This window comes from Schistocerca americana, chromosome 9, assembly GCF_021461395.2.
Source record: "Schistocerca americana isolate TAMUIC-IGC-003095 chromosome 9, iqSchAmer2.1, whole genome shotgun sequence".
Classification (NCBI taxonomy): domain Eukaryota; kingdom Metazoa; phylum Arthropoda; class Insecta; order Orthoptera; family Acrididae; genus Schistocerca; species Schistocerca americana.
The window spans coordinates 65,637,606-65,658,866 of record NC_060127.1 but is presented as its reverse complement, the minus strand read 5'-3'; the positions used below and the strand labels follow the sequence as shown (position 1 = coordinate 65,658,866).

Genomic DNA, 21,261 nt, shown 5'->3' with positions numbered 1-21,261 from the left:
CCAGCCGCGGTGGCCGTGCGGTTCTAGGCACTTCAGTCCGGAACCGTGTGACTGCTATGGTTGCAGGTTCGAATCCTCCCTTGGGCATGGATGTGTGTGATGTCCTTAGGTTAGTTAGGTTTAAGTAGTTCTAAGTTCTAGGGGACTGATGACTTCAGATGTTGAGTCCCATAGTGCTCAGAGCCATTTGAACCTTTGAATTCCTCATCTAAGGGTAATTGGTGGTAAGCCTCCGCAAGGTCGATCTTAGGGAAGTACTTGCTACACCCAAGTTTGGCGAGAAGGTCTTCCTGCCGGGGAATGGGATAAGTTTCAACCAGACACTGTGCATTGAAATCCCCACACAGGCAAAGGGAGCCATTGTGTTTCCTGATAACCACTAACGACATTGCCCAAGCACTCGCTTTCACGGGTTCGATGATGCAGGCAGCCTGCAGTCGATCGAACTCTTGCTTGACTGCTGGACATAAGGCCAGAAGAATGGGTTGAGCCTGGAAGAACTGTGGCTGAGCATCTGGTCGGAGAGCAATGGGCCCCTGGAATTCTGAAGCACACCCTAAGTCAGACTGAAATAGAGAGGCATAGGTCAAGCATAGATCATCGAGGTCCTGGAACAGGACGGCAGTGGAAATGACCTTAACTTTGTCAGAAATCAAAAAGCCAAACAGTGTGAAAGCATCAAATCCAAAAATGTTTGAAGCCGAGGGATGGTCAGCCACCTGTGGGGTCAGGAGACGGGGAATGTGGTTGTGGGTGGCCGAGACCAAGGAGGCTGAAAGAACCATCAACATATGTAAACAATCTCCAAGAGGTGGGAGGAAGCTCCGAGGAACCCACCCATGTATACATCGCCAGAGACAGTTGCCCCCTTGTTGACCTGGAAATGAACGTCTACGTTAAAAATGCGTCACTGGGGCATCCGCGTCAATGGGGCATCCAGTGGGACGACTGATTGCAGCGTGTGCACAATATACTGATGTCCTGTGGATGAGGGGCTGGAGCAGGTTGAGCAGCTGCAATTGACAGATCGGACATGGCCATCTTTCTGACAGAGTGTGCATGTCTTCCAGCAATGGGGACAGTCTGTGCAAGAGGGGTGACAAAGCACTGCAGGCAAGACAGAAGTGAGCAACGTGACCGCTGACAAGGGGCGACCAGCGGCTCTGAAGCCAGAGCAGTGTCGGACAAGGAGGAGTCTCGACGATGTTGCTCTCTGTGGGCTGTACGACACCGACAGTGTGAGGGAGACGCTCGTAGGGAGGACTCTACTGCTGCCACCTGGGGCCTCGTCATGAGATGCACGTTCACTGCTTGGGTGATGTCTTCCAGCAAGAGGTTATCGAGTTTCAATGCAGCCGTGTGGACCTCCAGATCGGGCGCCACTTGAATGACAATACTGCGAATCAAGGAGTCTACATACGACACTTTGCAATGCTGATTGGTGCATTTGCAGCTGAGACCCTGCGAGCACGTGACCTAAGAACAGTATGACTGACTGGGCCGTTTATGGTACTGGTGGAACTCGAGCTGAGACACAATGACACTGGGAATAGTAGTTAGACAGCAGCACACATATCTCGTTAAAGGAGAGAGCCATGGGGTCTGACAACGATGCCAACTAGCGGAGCAGAAAGAATGTGTCTGGGGATGCCCAGAACAAGCATAATGACCGCTGTAGGGAGTAATCTGTGGCCTGAAACACTGTAAAATGTTGTTTCAGATGATGCAAGTATGTTTCCCAGTCTTCCTTAAAGTTATAAAAGAACAGAAACAATGGCAGACTTGGGGAAGCATCAGAAACCGAGACACCTGGGGGCTGGTGTGGTAGGGTGTCCCGTGCCGTGAATTTGTGCGTCAGCAACTGCAAGGATTGCTGTAAGACATCTAATTGGCACAGTTGCTGCTGCATGAGCAGCTACTGTTGCTCCAGGAGACAGACAAACTTAGCCTCCATGCTACTGAACCTTTCACCTCGTCACTAATGTTACAGCCACGAGCGACCGGTGAGTGGTGCGTGGCAGAGAATGGAGATGCAAAGCCGACAGGCAGGGGAGCTGCTGGAGGTGTTGCTAACAACGAACAAACAGGATGGGCGAACAAGTAGGCGATGGCAGACACTACGACTGAAACACAGGGACACTCCAAACAACAACCGTATGCATCTCAACACATGGAACTGGAACAAAGTACAGCCGAGATGCACATGCAGACTACGGTGAGTACCAGGCTGCCAGGGTAGCGTCACACAGCCACCTAAATATATGACTGCGGGAAATGCATTGGCCCTGTACTTCAAGTGGTACAGAGAGTGGCGCAGTCGCATGGTGAAGCTCACGGCACTGGTGTGAGCCAGAGCACAGAGATCCCGTACCATCTGGCATGCATTCAACTTCCGCACCTTCTGACACCAGATAAACTAGCATTAAATGTTCAAAAATGTAAAACTATACACTTCTTAAAAATATGGAAAACAATACACTATCACTGCAATATTTATGATTCAGAATTGGAATCACATAATTCAAAGAAATGCCTGGGTCTAACAATTTGGAAGGATATAAAATGGAATGATCACATAGGCTCAGTCACAGAAAAAGCATGTGGCAGGTTATGGTTTATTAGTAGGATACCAGGAAAAGACAGTTTAGTAAAAGACATTGCTTACAAAAAACAAATGCGACCCATCCTAGAACATTGCTCAAAAGTGTGAGACCTGTACCATAGAGTATTAACAGGAAATAATGAATTTACACAAAGATGTGTGCTTTATCTGGTCACAGGTTGATCTGACACTTGGGAGAATGCCATAAATATGTTGAAAAAGACCAAATATCCCATGAAACCCAATTTACAAAGTGGCAAAACCATTATTAAGGGACCAGTCTAGGAATATATTACAGCAATCTACGTCTCATTCCCATAGGGACCGCAAAAATAAAATGGGACTAGAAAATTCATGACAGATTAAAACTGTGCACCAAACTGCAACTCGAACCTGGGACCTTTGCCTTTAAGAGGCAAGTATAACTAGCAACTGAGCCATCCAGACATGACACTCACAGTTCTACCTCCAACAGTACTCCACCTCCTAACCTCCACACTTCACTGCAGTTCTCCTGCACACATTGCAGAAATAACACCCCCAGAGGAGAGGACATTGTGAAGAAATGATTGAACCATAAACAAGGTGGTTCTGCACAGGGGTGTGGACTGTTTCAAAACTTCCTGACAGATTAATACTGTGTGCCAGACCAGACAGGGAAAGGTTCTGGGTTCAAAGTCCAACCTGCACACATTTTTGATCTGTCAAATAGTTCCAAGTTTGTTAGTTTCACATTCCACGGATCATCTGCAGGATAAATCGTAATGATATAGAATGACATGTTTTACATGCACATCACAAATTATTTTGCGATCATTTACAAGTGGGGTCTTTATTTACTTTAACATACAAAGGCAAGTTAATAATTCCAACTCATACCTTTTACACATTACAATAATAGAAATTACTTTATGGAACAGGACGAGTTGTCAAGGAAAAACCTTTTCAGTTTGCTATAAGATTTTACTCTGCTGTGGGTCACACATTTTATATCACTGGGTAAATGGTAAAAAATTTTGGTTGCAAGCATTGTACATCCCTCTTTGTGCTAAAGACAACCTTATTGTGGCATAATGAATGTCATTTTTAGGGTTCTGTACCTCCATTGGTAAAACTGGAAAACTCATAAGATCACATTGTTGCCCATATGGCTGTCTGCACAACTGTCAGGACCTCTTTTCCCACAGAGAGAAAATCCCCAGATTGTGTGGGAGGTGCTCCAGCATCTACCATACTATCTGGACCCTGCACAATTGGAATTTCACCTGTTTGGTCCCATGAAGAAATTCCAGGCCCGCCAATGCTTTGCGACATGTGCAGAAGTGAATTCAGCATTCTGCAGATGGCAATACTTCAACCAAATAGATTTCTACAAATATATTGAAACTGGTACCACGTGGAAGATGTTGTGAGAATGTTGGTGACTATGTAGGAAAGTAGGTAAAAGATTTAAGGTTTTTTTTTTTTTTTTACCTATTAAACTTTTTGGTGTGTTACTCTCCAATCTTCCTCATACATAATTAAGTTTGTACAGAATCCTCAGAGTGTGAATCCAACTCACACTAGTCCAGTTTTTTCTTCTAGTGTCATAATTATGTACATCATTGTTCTTTGAACTGCAGTGAATAATTTGCAACAAACTTCATGTAGCAAGAAACATACAGCGAATCAATAGCTAAAATGTGTAAGTCCTCAAAACAAATGTCTGAATGATGATCAAGGGTGAGCACCACTTAATATTCTTACAGCACACACACTGCTGCAGAGTGACAAACCAATTTGGAAGTATTAGAATAATTACTACATACACAGAGGCACGTCAACAGTTATAATCCTGCAGACTATACGCAAATGGAACTGGAAGGAGTCCGAACATGTCGTACTGTGCAAAGTGCCCTCCACCACATGCTTCACAACATTCTGCAGAGTACGGACACAGACACAGAATGCAGACAGCCACGGGACTCACCGGTGGAGCTGCCTGAGACTGCTGCTGCGCGGCTCCACGGCCGCGGACAGAGCGGTGGGAGCCGTTGCGGGTGAGTGTCCCCATCTGAGGCGTACCAGGCAGCGTGTGGCCCATGGCGTTCATGTAATCGGCGATCAGCAGTGTCAGCTCCAGGATCTGTAACAGGTGCCACCGAGTGAAGCTGAGTGAACTGAATCACGGTGCCACAGCTATGAACAGAAATTTGTCTCCTACAATTTGTGTGTAAATCCAGGTTTGGCTGGCAAATTTTCAAAGAATGTGCAGAATGTTTTGAAATAAGGAATCTCATTTTTGTAATTGGTTTATCATTTAAACTTCAACTTGTCTATGTTATAGAGAAAAGGATGAATTCCACAATTCTCCAATGAATTTTATAAACAATGAGTGCTGCTTCAGTTTCATTTTTAACCCCTTTACATGAAACCTGAGTTATCTCATTTTTATTATTTTGACAGACATTTGTAGCCTGGCTGTCATATTTTGGTTGAGGTGGTTGCCACAATATTGTCTCTACTATGTTCTGCTTTGGATACTCGGCATGTATTGTTATTTAGGCAATAGTTTCAAAAAAGGATTGTATGGTGATCCTGAGTTTGACATTGAATTAGTATCTCAGAGAGTGAAGAAGAATGTGACGTTAATACATTAGAGACTGAAAGTGATGACAGTTCATCAGCTGAGCGATAAGTGCTCATCAGTTGCATGAGATAAATCCACTGTGCTCCAGCCAGCTCCCCCAAGAATTATGTTCACAGGAAACCATTGTGAAATAAATGATTAGACTTCACAGCTAGTCATAAACTAAAAAATGACTTCATGTTTCAGGATATCTTTGTCAAAGTCCAGTGCACGAGTATACTTAGGATTTTATTATTGGTGATTTTCAGAATTTTGGATCTCATTATTTTGAGCTTTAAAAGACATCTCTATATGTGTATGTGAAATTTTTTTCTGCTTTCAAGCATGTTATATGCTACTGCTGTTGTCATAGTTAGTATGAAACAAAATAATACATATTATGATAACATTATACGATAACAAAGATAACAGTTAAAGCACACAGATTTACACACAAACACACAAGGAGTAAAAGTTAAAATGCAAGGTCTTTCTTTCCACTATGAATATAGTCTTAGGTTTTTAATGAGGTAATGTGTGCTGATAGCAGTGCACATAACCTCAACTACAGGCAGCTGTTATTATTCTTGCTTACACTGATAAAGACCTGGTCAGTCATTTCTTTGTGACATGTATTATGTCCACCTTAAATTTGGTTTTCTTTTCTGTAGAGCAGGCAAAAAGACTGCCAGGATGTTCAGTTTCTTGAAAAGTGGCTTACAGGATACATTATTTTTTTAAACACCTCCTTCTTCTGCTAAATAACAGAATTTTTTGCCCCAGAGGATCTGCCCCAAAACAGTGTGCAGTACATCCTTTGGCTATGTCAGAATGCATAATAAAAACTAAACAATATATTTCCACTCACTCATATTTTAAGTCTGTGTAATAAGTATATGGACTTCATCATCAGGAAAAACAAAACTAGCAGTATACAGGTCAGAGTGTAGAATGTTAGGTCCCTTCATAGGACAGGTAGGTTAGAAAATTTAAAAAGAGAAATAGTTAGGTTGACATTAAATATTGCGGGGGTATTTGAAGGTTTGTGGCAGAAGGACCAGGGCTTTTGGTCAGGTGAGTACTAGATAATAAATACAAAATCAAATGAGGGTAATGCATGAGTTGGTTTAATAACAAATAAGAAAATAAGAACATGAGTAAGCTACTATGAACAACACTGTGAATCCATTATCATGGACAAGACAGACATGAAGCAAACACCAACCACAGTAGTACAAGTTTATATGCCAACTAGTTCCACAGATGATTAATAGAGTGACAGAATGTATGATGTGGTAAAAGAAATTATTGAGATAGTTAAGGGAGAAGTCAGTTTAATTGTGAGGGGGACTATAATTCAGTAGTAGGAAGAGTAAGAAAAGGAAAAATAATAGGTGAACATGGACTGCGAGAAAGAAACGAAATAGAAAGCCACCTGGTAGAATTATTCATAGAACATATTTTAATCATTGCTGACACTTGATTTAAGAACCATGAAAGAAGGTTATGTAGAGGGAAGATATTATATAATGGTAAGACTTAGAAACCAGATTTTAAATTGTGAGATGTTTCCAGAGGTAGAAGTGGACTCTGATCACAATTCATTGATTATCAACTGTAGATTAAAACTGAAGAAACTGCAAAAAGGTAGAAAGTTCAGAAAATGGGATCTGAATAAGTGGAAAGAACCAGAAGTGTTGAGGGTTTCAGAGGTAGCATTAGGCAATGACAGACCAAAACAGGGGAAAGGAATACAGCAGAAGATGAATTGTTAGCTTTGTGAGATTAAATAGTGAAGGCAGTAGAGGAACAAATAGGTAAAAAGGCAAGTCCTAGTAGAATTCCTTGGCTAACACAGGAGGTATTGAATTTAACTGATGAAAGGAGAAAATATAAAAATGCAGCACATGATGCAAGAGGAAGCAAATATGAATGTCTAAAAAATGAGATTGACAGGAAGTACAAAACAGCTCTGCAGGAATGGCTAGAGGACAACTGTAAGGATAGAGAAACATATATAATAAGGGGAAAGATAGATACCACCTATAGGAAAATTAAAGAGACATTTTAAGAAAAGAAAAGCGACTGTATGAATATCAAGATTTCAGATGGGAAGCCAGTCCTAAGCAAAGAAGGGAAAGCTGGAGGATGGAAGGAGTATACAGAGGGTCTTTGACAGAGCAATGAAATACCCAAGTAGAAACAAGGACCCCGAAGTAGATGAATTCCATCAGAACTATGGTTAACCTTGGGAGAGCCAGCCGTGACAAAACTGGTGTGCAAGATGTATGAGACAGACAAAATACCCTCAGACTTCAAGAAAAATGCAATTGTGGTGTGCATACTGCAAGACCTTCAGTACACACACCATTAGATTATTTGACTTCTCGCTCTAACGCAGTAGGCGAGTGTCAGCAATATGTCTCGTGGTCTTATCGTGGCATGTTTATCTTCTGCCATTAGGTCAGACAATAGAAATGCCACTTGCACGCTTAGAGTAGCAGATTGACGGTGACCAACTTTAAACAGAACTTGATTAATTTTCACACACATTTATTGAAATAATAACAAGCATAAAAATTACTTAACTTTGTTCTGGATGTTATTTACAATTGACAATCTGAAGTTCCTTTGGTATTGGTGTGTTAATCTTATTCTCATATATACCTCTGATACCAGACAAAAGTGTCTATACATTTATCTTCATGGCTATGTACAGGAATACGGTAATCTTATTAGGCACAGACTGAAGCTTGACTATAGACTGGTACAGACAAATGTAGAACTTGTACAGACTGGTACAGACTAATGCAGACTGGTACAGACTGGTGCAGACAAATGCAGACTGGCTAACCGGAGGTCTGTACACTCGTTATAATACCTCGTGCATTCATGTATCACTGCACGAGTGTGATCCGCGAGGAGAAAAGGTTCTACATTAGCAGCAATCTCATTGGCTGCATTACATATTAATACGCTGATCGGCGGAAGCAGAATTTGGTCTGTCTCTATGGCAGCGCCATCTTGTAGTGCGGAGACGGACGAGTGCTGCGCCTGCGCTGTTGTGCTTAGCGGGGCGCACTCTAGTGGGAAAGTTGGGTACGCGCTGACTATGTGGAACTATGTACACAACAGTAATAATTCCAATTCCAAAGAAAACAAGTGCTGACAGGTGTGAATGTTACCAAACTATCAGTTTTATAACCCATGGTTTCAAAATACTAACACAAATTCCTTACAGAAGAAAGGAAAAACTGGTACGAGCTGACCTTACTGAAGACCTTTGGATCCCAGAGAAATGTAGAAATATGTGATGCAATGCTGACACTATGACTTATCTTAGAAGCTAGGTTAAGGAAAGGCAAACCTACATTTATAACTTTTGTAGGTTTGGAGAGAGCTTTTGACAGTGGTGACAAGAATACACTCTTTGAAATTGTGAAGGTACCAGGGGTAAACTACAGGGAATGAAAGGTTATTTACAACTTGTACAGAAACCAGATGACAGTTATAAGAGTCAAGGGGCATGAAGGGGAAGCACTGCTTGAGAAGAGTCTGAAACAGAATTGTGGCATATCCCTGATGTTATTCAATCAGTACACTTTAGCAAGCAGTAAGGGAAACCAAAGAACAATTTGGAGAAAGAAGTAACGATTAGGAAAACAAACGTTTTGAGGTCTGATGATGGCATTGTAATTCTGTCAGAGGCAGGAAAATATTTGAAAGAACAACTGAACAGAATGGATAGTGTCTTGAAAGGAGGACAATAATCAGCTCTGGCAGGAAGAGAATAGAGGCTTTTGAAATGTTCTGCTACAGAAGAAAGATTAGAGGGGCAGATCATGTAACCAATGAGGAGGTACTGAACAGAATTGGGAGGAAAAGAAATTAATGGCGTAACTTGACTAAAAAAAGGGACTGGCTGATAGGACACACTCTGAGACTTCAAAGGATCACCAATACAGTATTGGAGGGAAGTGTGAGGGGGGGGGGGGGGGGGGACACAAAAATTGAAAAAAGAGACCAACAGGTGAATACAATAAGCAGATTGAGCAGGATGTAGAGCGAAATAGTTATTCAGAGATGAAGAGACTTGCACAGGATGGAGTAGCTTGGAAAGCTGCATCAAACCAGTTTTCAGACTGAGGACCACAGCATAATCAACAGCAACAACTATATGACTCTGGATAATTTAATATATTTATGGTCTGTGTGGTGGATCCATGTTAATTTAGGATTCAAGTGTAAATGCAGCAGATTAATGAGTTTACAGTCAATGTTAGAATTACATAAACTACATATTATATTTTCACCTTATTATGATTTACAGCTAATTCTTCATGTATGAAGCACATACCGGACATTCTAAGTCTATCTTTCTTCTACCCCTTTAGGTCATTTCCAGTTGCAATGAACACGGTATCATCAACGTAAAGACCAGATTTTTATAACAAGATACTACTCAGTCATTCACGTAAATTATAAACAATAAGGGTCTGAGCACAGAAGTTTGAGGTACACCTTTGGAATCCAGAACTATAATAAAGCCTTCTGCTTCCTACTGCCAAGGTACGATTCTGATCTTAGACTACCACAGTGTATCTATTAGAATCTGATGACTCATCAAGTTAAATGCATTGCTGAGAACAACTAGTAGGGCATCAATTCCCTAGACCATATATTTCTTCACAACCATTGAGCTGGTCAATTTTTATGGAACATGTCATAGTGAAGGACACAGTTCCAAGTCAAAAAACAGTAACAAAACATGACAAACAGTTCCTTAATATTGCTAACACTCTCAGTTTTCCTGTACCAAATTAGTACTGCACCTCAAATATCAGATTTATTTCCTCTTTTGTCATTATGATAGTACAGTCAGAGTTACTATCAAGTAGCCATAGTCCATAAATCTTTATTGTTCCTGACATTTCATCCATAGGTGATCTGAACAGAGAGATCTGTAGTAAAGGCTGTGTCATTCTTTTTCCTAACGATATAAGATAATCACCCGTACAAAGACTGACAAGACTAATTTCAATGACTCTTAAAAATTAAATCAAACTGCTGCTCACAGACACTTCACAGAGTTAAGAAACAGAAGTAATTCAGTTGCAGAATTAGTATATGTTACCTTTGGTTTGCTAAGAGCAAAAAGCATCTTTTGAGAAGCTCCCCCTCCAGATTCGTCAGAGCCGACGACAAGCATGAAGTCATCCTGGCAGCCTCCAAACGTGACAACCTAACAACATTTAATTCATAATTATGATAGCAGCACACTCATTTTAACCAATTTATTAAAAAAAAATCACAAAGAGAGCTTTAGCAGGGAAATTTCTGCAACTGTTCTGCCATGACTTGTCAACCCTATTACCAGATAATCACATATTTCTATTTTTTATACAAATTGGAGAAATACAGTTGATTGTCTAGCTGCCTACTGACAGTACTTGGTAAGTACTGGCCAGGGTCTTGTCTCATAAACTATAGTTTCCTCAAGTGAATTTTCATTTAGATGCTAACAACAATACTGAATTCAGAAGCGGAGGATCTAGTTCAAATTCGGAAAGTGACTGGGACATAAAAAATGGAGGGTTGATGGAGGTAATGTTAGGAAGCAGGAAACAGAAAGAATAAAATGTATAGGCAATGCCCACAAGAAAGAATCATCCAGTGTGTGGATCAAGAGAGATTCAACATTTCAGAATTTACGTAGACCCTGGTCAACATTTGTGCAATTTTCTTTTTCTTTCTCTTCCCCGCCCTTCACATTCCTTTTCCCCTGATGAAAGTTTTTTAAGTTCAGCAGCTAGACAGTCAACTGTTTACATGCTTCATTAATGTAAAATATTCCTATTATTAATTTTTAACTTCTATATTTGACACATTGTTACAAACAGACAGAACAGTTCTCCAGTTTCTACCTTCTGGAGACAAATTCCAGCACTGCAGATAAATATATTTAATAGTCAAAAAATAATTCTTTGTTATTCTTCCTTTCTCAGCAATGAAAGAGATAAAGGTTGGGGGAATGTTAATAGTGAGTGGCAAGTGGATTTTCCAACTTCCTGTCTGATGTCTACCAGCAACCTGTAATAGACTTTTGCTTGCGCTCAAGAATAAAACCCCATCCTGGACCACAGTCTATATGGAAATCACTTTCCCTTCTGGCACTGTAGCTGTGAATTTCACAATTCATTCTAAATAGTCCACTCTAATAACTAACCGTAAATACCATCACCCCCCCCCCCCCCCCCCCTCTCTCCCTCTCTCTCTCTCTCTCTCTCTCTCTCTCTCTCTCTCTCTCTCCCTCCCATCCTCCCCTCTGTGCATGTGCACATGTGTGTGTGTGTGAGAGAGTGTGTGTGTGAGTGGGTGGGTGGGTGGGTGGGTGGGTGTGTCAGAGAGAGAGTTTCACCAAGTGATACGATATTGTCAATGTAAACAAAAATCCTTCAAGCAAGTTGTAACCTCATAAAATGCATTATTCTTGTCAATCAGCTCACACATTCGACACTGTAGGAAGGTACGGGACAGTCAACTAACCTGAGCATACGGGTACTTGACGAGGGGTGACATGGTGCTCAGCTCGAGTAGCGATACACCGTCCTCGGCCGCAGCTATCCACAGGGGAGCACCCACTTCTGGCATGGCGGCAGTTGTGGACTCTGGGGGCAGCGGCACAGGTGCGCGCAGTCGCGCCTGGAACAGCGACGCCCCGAACAGCGACCATTTGCGGGTGCACGTCAGGTAGATCCGCACACAGTCGAGCACCGTGCGCCCACGCAGCGACGACCACTTCTCCGCCAGCACGTCCTGCAGCTCCCTGCAATCCCAGAGGTTCCTGTACCAAAATCTGCCTCATTGCAATGTACTTCTGAGTAAACATTACCATGTGAAGAATTGTACCATTATATGCTCCATATATAAAGTAGCTTATTATTTCAAATCTTAGAGAACAGCATATGGAACTGCCAGAAGCTGTTTTAATGTACATTTATTAACTGATGTCAGAACTGGTGGTCTAGTAATGAAACACGTGCCTAGAAACCGATAGGTTGCAAGGTCGAATCCCAGTAGGATTGCCAAAGTGTTCAGTCTGGCTTTAATCTAGCCTCCACCTCTTGCAATGTGAAAAAATGTCAGGAATAATATGTGGTTTGGGTTCCATGATAAAATGTAGGCCCCCTTCCCTTGATTCAATAAAACTAAGGAGATGCAAGTCACTGAAGAGGTGTCCAATTGAAAGACTTGCACTAGGCCATTGAGGCATGTGAAATTTTATTGACTGGCAACCACTTTCAGTCTTCAAGTCACAGATTAACACAACATCGTAAAGATCATGATGCTGCTTTGACCAGAGACAATGCTGAACACTGCAACAGACTGTTAATTTTTGGACTTGATGACTGATGAAAAATATATAAGACAGTATAATGAGGCCTCTGAAGCTTTACGCTTGTTTCTAGTTGACAGCATAACAGTTTAACAATGAAGAATGAGAAGCATGAGGTGCCAGGCATGTGGCACAAACCAATCCCAACACAGTAATTGCTTCTGGTCATGACATCAAAGCTCCTGCATTTCCGGCTTTGTTCTGTGTGTACATGTGGCATTGTTGTTGGTTTCTACAGTGTGCCTGCATTGCTCTGTGCTTTAGAAAATTCTGATACATGAAAAATGCCACAGAAAAGAGTTCACTTGCCTAGTGAAAATCCTTCATGTCGAGGTGTGTTGCTAAACAGCCTGGTGCTAGAGTTACTGTGGTGAACGTACGAGTTTTACGAGCAGGAAAAATAATACATAAAATATTCAGGAACAGCCATCAGTTCCTACCAATGAAGTAGTGGAACACACATCAAAAACTCTCAGAATTAGTGCAAGAACAGTAGTAAGTAAGGGAATGTTACTGCAAAAGTTGAGAGATGTAGACATGAGCCACAATGATTCTGAGGCGTGTGTATCAGATAATGTGTTTTTACCAACTCCTGGAAAGAAGAAAAAGCAGCCTTACCATGTCACCAACCTAGTTTCTTTCCACATTGATGCAGTTCACAGGCATGTTTATGTTACTACAGAGGAAAAGAGTATCATACCATAGCAAAGTTGCTAGTGTTGTTAAAAGAAAGTTAACTTTTCAGGGGTGGGAAAACATCACTAAAAATTGTACTGAAAAGTGTGTGTTTTGATTCTAAAGTGCTAGACAGACACAAAGTCCTGTTACAAAAGGCGCATATTGTAATGGCTCAAAGCATATTCTTCCACAAAATTCTGAGCGAGGACATTTGTTCCATAATACGCTAGACAGAACATGGGTTAATGCCAGGAAAGCTGTAAGTAAATGCTGGACGGATGGCACTCCAAGCAGTAACGGTCATCAGCTGAAAGGAACAGCAGCAAGACTAATTGTGGTCCATGCAGGTTCTTCCAGTGGTTTTGTTGCTGATGCACTTTTAGTTTTTTGGTGCAAAAGAAAAGGTGATTACCGTGAAGACATGGACCACACACAATTTGTTAAGTGGTTCGAGAACCTGTTAAAACAGTTTCCTGTCCCTACAACAATTGTAATACTCCATATCATTCAGTTAAACTGAAGAAATTCCCAGCCACAAATGACCGCAAAGAAGTTATGGTGCAGTGGTTACAGGCACAGAATACTGACTGAAGATATGAGCATGACGAAGCTTCTGTTGTATTCGCTTGTTAAAGAAAGTAAGCCTATGTTTTCTACATATGTAGTACACGAAATAAAAGTGGTGCAGCATCATATTGTAATAAGACTGGCACTATATAACTGCCATTTCAACTCCATCGCATTAGTGTGGAGTGATGTGAAGATGTAAATAAGGAATGATAACAGGTCCTTTACAAAGACAGAGGTGGAAAGGCTGTCACATGAATTTCTTGCGACTGTGGATGCAGCATCGTGGAGGAAAAAGATCGGGCACAATGAAATACTAATTTGAGCAGCACAGACAATGGAAGGGATTATCAGTGACCATAAACAGCTAATGATCTGTCTTGATGATGACTATAATGAAGACGGTTTTGATGCTAGTTCCGGCAACAGTGAAGACAGGAATCTGGATGGTGACTGAAAACTATGAATATTGATTATTTATTGCTTCACTGTCATTATAAAATGTAAAGCGAGAAGTTACAATCTCGGTTATTATTTATTTTGTAAACTTGGTACCATATTGTTTTCAAGATATTGGTCATCATCAAATGATATTTTTCTCTATTTCTTTGCTTTGTTATTGAAGGTATGTGCTTTGTTACACTTATATCCACAGTATTATGCAGATGTTCATTTGCAGTCATTGTGGTAGCAGCTCAAAAACAAATTCTTATATATAGTGTTACATTTACAAGAGGGAATGGATTTCCATATTGTCTGCTATTTGTTTAGAGGCTGCTGCTGCAACATCTCTAATGCAATATAGCCAACCTGACTTGACTTAACATGAACTGTCATGTGCAGTGTTTCACCAGCACAGGTATAGAGGTGCATGCAAGTGGCAGATGTTGCAAATCAAAGCAATTATGCATTTGACATTCAGGAGCCTTCCTTTAACCCACTGTAGTCTTCATCTGTGATCACGTATGGCAGCTTTTGGTGGTTCCATAGTGTCATTCTTTAAACACAGTGCAGCACTGTTTGCAGAAAATCAAATCATAAGCATTTTGAAAACAAACCAATGAAAGGTCACAGAGAAGCAGGAGAGAACCTCATCACAAAATGATATGACACAAGTGGTGCCAGTAGTCATATTCATAGGTAGTATGATATTTCAAACTTTCAAAACAAACACCTATTTGTGTAGTGAAACTTAAGCTCTGCAGGCACAGAAAAGTAAACTCACTGATGCTAACTGTGGCTACCTGGAGTCAGGAAGAGAAGAGGCACGATTAATAATTACGGGACTCATGCCCATATGTGGACGTGCCGGACTGCAGTGCCTGCCTCGTTCACTGTGTGCGAGACTTGCGTTATGTGATGCCATAACGAAGTGCTCGACTTTGGGTGTGCTGAACGTAATCTTGTGAAGGAAGTGGTGGATATGGTACCATGCGATGTCACAGTTGTATACCAGAAGTGGCAAACAGCCCAGTATAGATGGTGAATAATCTCAGATTTGCACCTCTTTTATTTCATGATTGGTTCAAGATGTTGAAATGAGGTTTTTGGCACATTATAGTATGCAGAGGAGATGTAATTCTATTATATTTGTAATACTCTTAGCTCTTGTAACAACCAAGATATGAAGCAAGGTTTTTCTTTTCTTTTTTTAATGGAGTGATATATTTTTTTAAGCATTAAAAAGCTTTTGATAAAATAAGTTACTTCAGTTGTTGTTGTTATAGAGATCTTCAGTCTGCAGACTGGTTTGATGCAGCTCTCCATTATACTCTATCCCGTGCAAGTCTCTTAGAGTACCTACTTCAACCTGCATCCATTTTAACCTGCTTACTGTATTCATCTCTTGCTCTCCATCTACAATTTTTATGCCCCACACTTCCCTCCAGTACCAGAATGATGATTTCTTGGTTCTAAGAAAGTGTGGTGCAGACTTATAAACAACAGCATCCAACTGGTCCATTCTTTTTAGTTATTCTTAGACTAACAATGATGTCCACCTGGACATTCTGGATGAAAGCTTTCCAGGCATGTGAACTGGAGGAGATGATCCGATTTGGTGGCTGTCGGGATTGCCTGTCTTCCCCACTAGACTTCTTTATATGTGGTTTTTAAAGGATCTAGTGTACCAAACCTAGATTAAGACCCACAGGACTTGAAGTATTGCATTCAAATGTGTCACCGTCAAGTTCCTGGAGCATACGTGGAGAGAAATCAAATACTGACTGGACATTGTCTGACCGAATAGTGATGCACGTATTGGTGTGTATGAATGAGACAGCAAAACTTTGTGTGATACATTGTCACATGATAAAAACCAATAGTTATTATCTAGTGAGGTTGTGAAGTTATTAACATCAAAAACAATTATGAACATCCTGCATTTCTCACTGTGTTGGACAACTCAAAATCCACATGCACCCATGACTGGAGCAACTGAATCACATTCTCCTTCAGGGTTTTGACTACCTCTAGTCATGCCTTGAAATGAGGAATGTCTCACCCACTATCCTCTGTAACCCTCCCACAGCGGTACCCCACCACCTACCGAACCTACACAATATCCTCATCCATACCTACTCAACCCCTGCTCCCAACCCCCTGCCTCATGGCTAATTATTATTATCATTATTATTATTATTATTGTTGTTTTTTTACTCATCAGTCTTCTGACTGGTTTGATGCATCCCATCACGAATTTCTCTCCTGTGCCAACCTCTTCATATCCCTGTAATAGACCTAGATGCAAGACCCGGCTGATACATCTCCCACCACCACCTACTTTAGTCCGGTCACAAGCATCACATATCCTATAAAACGCAGGGCTACCTCTGAAACCAGTCATGTGATCTACCAGCTATGCTACAACTGCTGTGCTGTGTTCTACATGGTCATGACAAGCTGTCTGTCCGCATGAATGGGCACCAACAAATAGTGGCCAAGAGACAGCTGGACCACCCAGTGGCTAAGCACGCCACCCAGCGCAATGTTCTTCACTTCAATGACTGCTTCACAGTGTGTGCCGTGTGGATCCTTCCTACCAACTCCAGCTTTTCTGAACTGCACAGGTGGGAACTCTTCCTACAATATATCTTACATTCTCGTAACATCCTAGACTCAACCTATGTTGGTCATTGTCCTCCACTCTCCTGTCCCCTCTAGCACTCCTCAGCATTCTATTCCACAATCACGCCCACAGTCATTTTACTTTTTTCCTTTTGTGCTACTCCCCTCTCCCTCCACCCTCTTTCAGCCGCCCAACTGCACCTAGCTGCTCTACCCTCTCTCCACCTCGTCCCTGTATGCTCCCACAAACAGCGCTTTACCATCCCCCACCCACATCCAACTCTCCCTCCTCCACCCTGCCCCAGCCTCATCTTTATCCCAGCCACCAAGATTGCTTCTCCCATCATGCACAGTTTGATGGTCCCATCATGCACAGTTGATTGCAGTCTGGCTCCAGCAACCAGAGATAGTGGTCATGTGGGTGTGAGCTGCATTTGAGTGAATGTATACGTCCGTATGCTGTCTATTTCAGAAGGAGGCTATGTGTTTAGTAGTCTTTTTGTTGTGCCTGTCTGCGACTCAACATCTCCGCTGTACGATGAGTAGCAATCTATCCTTTTAATAATATTATCACATCTAAAACTGTAATTTATCTCTGAGACTGGCAACAGTAAACGGCCAAGTGCTCCTTACTTGAGCTCGTCGGGGGACAGGCCGTCGCGGTAGCGGTAGGGGTAGAAGCGGTCGAGTGCCTGGGACACCACCTGCTGCAGGTTCCCGCCGCCAGCACCCCCAACGCCCCCGCTGCCCCGCGTCTTGTCAGAGTTGTACTCGCCGTAGTCAATCTGCAAACACATTTTTGCCAAGTTCTTTTCACTTTTTATAAATGTGGAAATCATGTCAGCAATAGTACACTTATTTTTAATTTAATAATTTCTATTAGAATTTGAAATACAGAGATTAAATTTATAATATTTAATTATTTAGACATAATTGATCATTTCATTTCACATAATTTGCTGTCAAATGGACAGTTTGGTTTTAGAAGTAGTTTAAAACAGAAAATGCTATATTTTCTCCACTCTGTGAGGTACTGGACGAATTAAACAAAAGGTGTCAGATGCTAGGCATCTTTTTTGATTTAAATAAGGTGTTTTAATGTGTTTATCACAAGATATTGCTCCAGAAGTTGGACCATTACGGAAAATGGGGAGTAGTTCACAACTGGTTCACCTCTTACTTTAAAAGCAGAAAACAAAAGGTCATTCTCCACAGCACTGAAAAAGGTTATGATGTGAAGTGCTAGTGGGGCATGTTAAATGGGGGTGGGGAGGGGGGAGGGGGGGGGGGTGCCCCACAAATCAGTACTGGGGCAACTCCTGTTCCTTATTCATACAAATGACACTCCTTCTAATACTACAGGTTATTCTAAAATATTTCTGTTTGCTCATGACACTAGCTTGGCAGTAAAGGATGTTGTGTGCAGTGTTGGCACTGTTTCAGACAGTGCAATTCAAGACATAAATTCATGGAGTGTAAAAAACAAACTAACAGTAAATCACAGTAAAACTCAGTTTTTATAGTTTCTAATACACAATCTACAAAACCTGATGTTTTAATTACACAGAATGGGCATATGATTAGTGAGACTCAACAGTTCAGATTTCTAGGTGTTCAGATAGATAGTAAACCATCATGGAAAGCCAATGTTCAGGATATTGTTCAAGGACTTAATGTTGCCATTTTTACTATTAGAACAGTGTCTTAAGTAAGTGATAGTTCAACATGAAACGTAGTTTGGGCAAAAAGTGGTGTACGTTTGTGAACACTTATCGATCCCTGTTAATTAGTCTGGGTATTCTGACAATGGTCTCTCAATATATACATTCTTTAATGTCATTTCTTGTTAAGAATATTAGCTTATTCCCAAGAATTAGCAGCTATCACTGTGTTAATACTAGGCAGAAATCTAGTCTGCACACCTCTTTGACTCTTGAGCTGCATCAATTTTCAATAAGATACCACTAGAATTCAAAAATCTTAGTGGTAATCCACACAATTTCAAATCTAAATGAAAGAGTTTTCTCATGGGTCACTCCTTTTATTCTGTCAAGGAGTTCCTTGAGAAATTAAGCTAATGCCTGTGGTACATTGTTGATTGCATTTATATAAACTTATAACTTGTCATCCTTTTAGGATTCACAAACATTTTATTTTATCTATTATTACTTTTCTGTTGTGTGTGCATGTATTGACATGTTCCATGACAATGAAGATTTGCTCCTCAATTTGGCCCTATGGAACTAGACATGTAAAATAAATGAAATAAATACATAAAGAATAAATATGTTAATAGATGCTGATCTCAGGGAAATAGACTGAATGTAACATGTTCTTTGAAATTCTGAATGCAGGAGGGATAAAACACAGAGAGCACAAGTTTATCTACAGCTTATACAGAAACCATACAACAGTCAAAGGACATGAAGGAGAGGCAGTTGTTGAGAAGGGACTGACACAGGCCTACAGCCTATCCCTGAGGTTGCTCAGTCTATACACGAAGCAAGCAATAATGGAAACCAAGGAGAAATTTGGAGAGGGAATTAAAGTTCAGGAAGAAGAGATAAAAATGTTGAGGTTAGCCCCTATTATCATAATTCTGTCAAGTATAGTAAAGGACTCAGAAGAGCAGTTGAACAGAATGGATAATGAAATGTCTGCATATTAAAACTGTGTGCTGGGCCATGAATTAAATCTGAGGTCTCTGGCTTTTGCAGATGAGTGCTCCCCCAACTGAGCTGTCCAAGCATGACTCGTAACCCAGTCTCACAGCTTTACTTCCGCCAGTACCTCATCTGCTACGTAGAGCACTCATCTAAGATTCGAGTCAATCTGCCACGAAGTTTCAAATTGGTGCACACTCTGCTAAAGAGTGAGTTAAGTCAGGTGAATCAGAGGGAATTAGAATAGGAAAAGAGACACTCTTTGGGTACATTACAAAATATAGACTGGTCATATCAAGAGAACCATTTCTGAAAAGAGAAATAACATCTAACGTAAATTTAACCCCTTAAGTGTCAAGATGGTGCAGCCAGCAGCATATTTTATACTAAGTCAAATCTTCATTTTTTTTATAGTATCATCATTGACTCTGTGTTGAGAGCTTTCTGACAGAAGAGATTATTGTAAGTCAGTTACAAGTTACGAGCTCAGTAGGGTGTAAGTAAGGTGGTGTTGACTGACTGGGATGGCGAGGTGCCATAATGTGTGTATAATCTATACATTTGATGACTGATGGTGATGTGAACACATGGAAAAGTGAATAAACACAAGAGAAGTTATGCCAACTGTTTAATTTGATAAAACTCATTCCATATAAACCATGCAAGGTTAAAAAACAAACTTATGAATTTTCTGCATATAATGAACTGATCATGTATAACAATCAATATGAGCGACCAGACATAAGGTGAGTATTTTAAAAAAAGGTATACTTCCTGCTCTCAAAAAGCTTTATATTGCAAAAATACTTGTAAATTCTCTCAAGTAAACTTCAGTTACAGTTAACACATGTACAACATCTACCTTTGTGAATAATGAGAATAGGCATAATGTTACAGTGCACATGGGAATTCAAGTGACAGTAAAAAAAGAAAAAAAACACTGTATGATGAAAAGTATCTGGACACATGGTTGAAAATTACTTAACAAGTTCGTGGTACCCTCCAACAGTACTGCTGGAATTCAATACGGTGTTGGCCCTCCCTTAACCCTGAGACACCTTCCACTCTCGCAGGCATACGTTCAGTCAGGTGCAGGAAGGTTTCTTCAGGAATGGCAGCCCATTCTTGACGGACTGCTCCACTGAGGAAAGGTTTCAATGTTGGTAAGTGAGGCCTGGCATGAAGTCGGAATTCCAAAACATCCCAAAGGTGTTCTATAGGATTCAGGTCAGGACTCTGTGCAGGAAGTCCATTACAGTGACGTTATTGTCATGTAACCTCTCCGCCATAGGCCCTGCGTTATGAACAGGTCCTCGATCATGTTGAAAGGTGCAATCACCATCCCCGAATTGCTCTTTAACAGTGGGAAGCAAGAAGGTGCTTAAAACATCAATGTGGGGCTGTGCTGTAATAGTGCCACACAAAACACCCAAGGGTTGAAGCCCCCTCCATGAAAAACACAACCACACCACAACCTCCAAATTTTACTGTTGGCACTACACAAGCTGGCAGATGACATTCACCAGGCATTTGCCATACCCACACCCTGCCATCAGATTGCCACATTATGTACCATGATTTATCACCCCACACAATTTTTTCCACTGTTCAACGGCCCAATGTTTATGCTCCTTACATCAAGTGAGGCCTCGTTTGGCATTTACCAGTGAGACATGTGGCT

The 21,261-nt window shown here is 41.1% G+C and overlaps 1 protein-coding gene across 1 annotated transcript in view; it reads right to left on the bottom strand.

Annotated features, from left to right (window-relative positions):
• The window catches only part of LOC124550940 (uncharacterized protein CG43867), a 396,962-nt gene that overhangs the window by 9,359 nt on the left and 366,342 nt on the right, over nt 1-21,261 (bottom strand). Inside the window, exons 21-24 of the mRNA XM_047125748.1 lie at nt 17,551-17,702; nt 11,757-12,036; nt 10,345-10,452; nt 4,572-4,727 (exon numbers count right to left, since the gene is read on the bottom strand). Coding sequence (XP_046981704.1) covers nt 4,572-4,727; nt 10,345-10,452; nt 11,757-12,036; nt 17,551-17,702 — 696 coding nt within the window. The remainder of the gene's footprint in view (nt 1-4,571; nt 4,728-10,344; nt 10,453-11,756; nt 12,037-17,550; nt 17,703-21,261) is intronic.